Consider the following 3,969-nt stretch of genomic DNA (forward strand, 5'->3'; position numbering starts at 1 on the left):
TGGGTAGCTCCTCCTGGCCGCTACCCCTGGCCTCGGGCGTGGGTAGCTCTTCTCGGCCATTCCTGTGCCGTCGCAGCCTGGCACTCTTGGCCGCTGCCCCTGATCTCGGATGTGGGGTAACTCCTCTTGGCCACCGTGCCGTCGCAGCCTGGCCCTCTCGGCCGCTGCCCCTGACCTCGGACGTGGGGTAGCTCCTTTTGGCCGCCGCCCTTCAGGCATGGGGTCCTCCCGGCTTCTGCCCCTGACCTCGGACGTAGGGTAGCTCCTCTCGGCTGCAGCCGCCCACGCTTACCCTCATGAATGATGGTAAATGGATGATTTGTTTTAAATAAAAGTATCAGATAGTTGATAACCCATCACTTTTTGAATTCATTCAATAAATATTTTTTTGAGTGTCTTCTATGTGCCAGGAACTGTTTTACATGCTGGGAGACAGGCCCCAAAACAAAAAAGACCAAGTATTCCAGTTCTTAGGGGGGTTACAAATATATAAAAATAAGTAAGTATAGTAAATAAATAGATATAATTTTAAGTTTGATGAATACTTTGGAGAGAAAGAAAGCAAAGTCCAGTAAATCACTTCTAGAATGGCCTAGTATTTGCATTATATGTATAGTTGAGTCAAAGAAACACTGAGCCCTCTCAGTTTTCTAGAAGTTGCAGAATGGAGAGAAGGATAATTGTCTATAAATAAAGAATGAATGTGAAACTTAGAAGATTGCCTTAGATAAGAACCCTGGTCAGAAGTAAAACATGGATGTTTCTTAAACATTACTTCATGCCTGGTTTTGATATTTACATGACGTGAGAAAGTTTTCGATCTGGCTTGATTCCCCATAGTTTTAAATTTCTTGCCTCAGAATGAATGTTTGGAGTTCTACAGATCAGTAGACTTTATTTCAGTTAGTTGCTTATTTGAAGCTCTTTTTGGGGGTACTTTTTGGCGACTGACACTCTCAGTCTAAACTTTACTTCTAGGTTGCATTTATTACTGTTATTTTTAAAGATTTTAATATCCTGCCATCCAAACAAGTCCACAAAAAGAAACCCCATTAATTTAAAATACATATTCTTGGTTACTGTCTGTCCTCCCACAATATTCAAACTCCAACTAGTCTGCTATGGGCATCAGCCAATCAAAGAAGACAGTGCAGTGAAGAGTTGATGATCAGCCCCATCTCTTCACTGTCCTGATTGAGTCCTTGTCAGTGTTCAGACTTATAACTAGTACATACGAGTTTCACTTCTGTCTCAACCTTTTTCATATATCATTATTTCCTGTGACTTTTGTAAATCACCTATGGTGTACACAGTTTTTTTACACGATGCGGGGAGGTAGAGTTCTTTCCAACTTTCGAAGTTATGAAAAGGGTTACTATAAATGTCGTTGGGCATATTGATTTGAGCTTCCCAGGTGGAGCTAGTAGTAAAGAACCTGCCTACCAATGCAGGAGACATAAGAGATGCAGGTTTGATCCCTGGATTAGGAAGATCCCCTGGAGGAGGAAATGGCAACTTACTCCAGTATTCTTGCCTGGGAAATCCCATGGATAGAGGAACCTGGCAGGCTACAGTAAGTGGAGTTGCTTCTGTCTTGAACTTTTTCATATATCATTGTTTCCTGTGACTTTTGTATATCACCTATGGTTTTGTTATGTGATGTGGGGAGGTAGAGTTCTTTCCAACTTCTGAAGTTATGGAAAGGGTTACTATAAACGTCGTTGGACATACTGATTTGTTTTTTCTTTTCGAATCATTTCCATGGAAATATGAAACCACTACGTAACCGAGGTGAGGAAAGAGTCAGTCTTAGCACCATCTGTTGACCATTCCCCCTTCACCTGTCCATCACTGCTGTTCTTTCTAACATGGTGAATTTCAAATTGAGGTCAGGATCTTTGAAGCATTTTCAGGACTCCGAGAGTTCTTTGTGGAAATTCTGTGGGAATAAAGTCTTCTGTGTTTTTGTTTTAGTGATCCTTTGTATATGCCTTTGAAAATGTATATGCCTGTATTCTATATAATATGAAGCATCTTATAACTGAGTTACAGAGTTTCCAGGTAGTAATACTTTAATTCTCATAAGCTATGAGTAAAGAATTAATTTATGAGATGGAATCAAGCTATGAGGTGGAATTAATATAAATATGTGACCAAGATACACTGTGAGTGAAAAACAATGTTTTAAATGCAGAAATCAGTGAAAATATTCACAAGGCAACATAGCATGTGCTCAGATCCCCAAGACTCTTGAAGAATGTACCACTGTTAATATTGCAAGGAAGGGGATTCTTGCAGGCAAGAGAAACTGACCTCTGATATCTTTATAGAGTTTCTTCTGTACTAAAGTCAGAGAGAAAGCTGTGATTGGAAAGGTCTGCCCAGGGACTCCTCAGATGCTGACAGGATTCTTTTCTGACATGAGTGGTATCACACAGGGATTTGTTTCATAATTATTAAACTGAACAATTATATATATTTTATGCGTATTTTTAAATATGCAAATAATTTTCAAAAAAGTTTTACTAGAGGGAAAAAATCAAATGGCTTCATTTGCAGCCCTGATACAGTTCTGTGTGGAACTTCCCAATAAGGTTTGGGAAAAGAGAAGAGGGAAGGATACCTTTGCAATGTTGGTGCTGCCCAGAGTTGGATTCTAAGAGAAATCCTGTGATCTAGGGAGTGGGCATTAACTGAATGATCTGTATGATTTGGTGGGAAGAGTGGAAGGAGTGTGTGTGTATGTGTGTGTGTGTGATGGAGAGAGATGGACACAGCAAAGAATGTGAGGAGAAAGGTTTAAATGAAAACAGAGCAGAAGTTGCCACCCCTAAATTAAATAAAAATTAGGGTGTTTAGATGGCACCATTACTTAGCTTCCTCCGCTTACAGGAGTACTATGTGGTAAATGGTTATAGTTATTCTGCATTTTGATTGAGAACCTTTTCATTTTTCAGAATTCTCAGTGAAAATTCGTTGACTGAATTACACAAGGACTCATTTGAAGGCTTGCTATCCCTCCAATATTTGTAAGTTAATTAGTAAATCATATTTATTTATGAGATCTTCTCTATAAAATAACTATGGGATTCAAATTAGATAATCTCTTCAATTTCTTCCACCCATACAATTCTACAATTTTGTAAGTCTGTGTAGGGCCCAAGCCCACCTCTACCATTAAATACCTCCTAATCATTTTTTAACTTAATTATTTAGACAAGATATAGATAGGAAAATACCCTTTAGTTGTAGAGGAAAAGTGGTAATGGGATCTGAGCAATTATAGACTCCCATGTCTATAACATTATATATAAATGTTCATATACTATCTGCTTATATTTTGTTCATGACTCAAATCTGACCCATGGTCCATTTTTATACAGCCCATAAGTTTAAAATGATTTTTAAAGGGTTGTAAATGAAAAAAAAGAGAGAGAGAAATAAAGAAATATATGTGACAGAGACTGTGTGGCCTGCAAAGCCTAAGATATTTACTCCCTGGCCTTTTTGGAAAAGGTTTGAAAAATTTGTTTTAGGAAAATGAGAGAAATTAAAGTTAACTTCAAATTGTCACCCACGGGAAAGAAAATATAGAGCACTTACATTAGTGTGAATGCCATTAACTCATAATTTTGATAATTTAATCTAAGCTAAAACTGGATCAGTTCAGTTCAGTCGCTCAGTCGTGTCCGACTCTTTGCGGACACGAAAGAGTCCCCATGAATCGCAGCACACCAGGCCTCCCTGTCCATCACCGATTCCCAGAGTTCACTCAGACTCACATCCATTGAGTCGGTGATGCCATCCAGCCATCTCATCCTCTGGTATCCCCTTCTCCTCCTGCCCCCAATCCCTCTCAGCATCAGAGTCTTTTCCAGTGAGTCAACTCTTCGCATCAGGTGGCCAAAGTACTGGAGTTTCAGCTTTAGCATCATTCCTTCCAAAGAACACCCAGGACTGATCTCCTTT

The 3,969-nt window shown here is 39.4% G+C and overlaps 1 protein-coding gene across 1 annotated transcript in view; it reads left to right on the forward strand.

The window, feature by feature from the left end:
- Positions 1–3,969, forward strand: part of LOC104983014 (leucine-rich repeat-containing protein 37A-like) — a 47,607-nt gene that overhangs the window by 9,006 nt on the left and 34,632 nt on the right. Inside the window, exon 4 of the mRNA XM_010832507.1 lies at positions 2,958–3,029. Within this exon, the coding sequence (XP_010830809.1) occupies positions 2,958–3,029 (72 nt within the window). The remainder of the gene's footprint in view (positions 1–2,957; positions 3,030–3,969) is intronic.

The sequence above is a fragment of the Bison bison genome, unplaced genomic scaffold, assembly GCF_000754665.1.
Source record: "Bison bison bison isolate TAMUID 2011002044 unplaced genomic scaffold, Bison_UMD1.0 scf7180017861046, whole genome shotgun sequence".
NCBI lineage: Eukaryota > Metazoa > Chordata > Mammalia > Artiodactyla > Bovidae > Bison > Bison bison.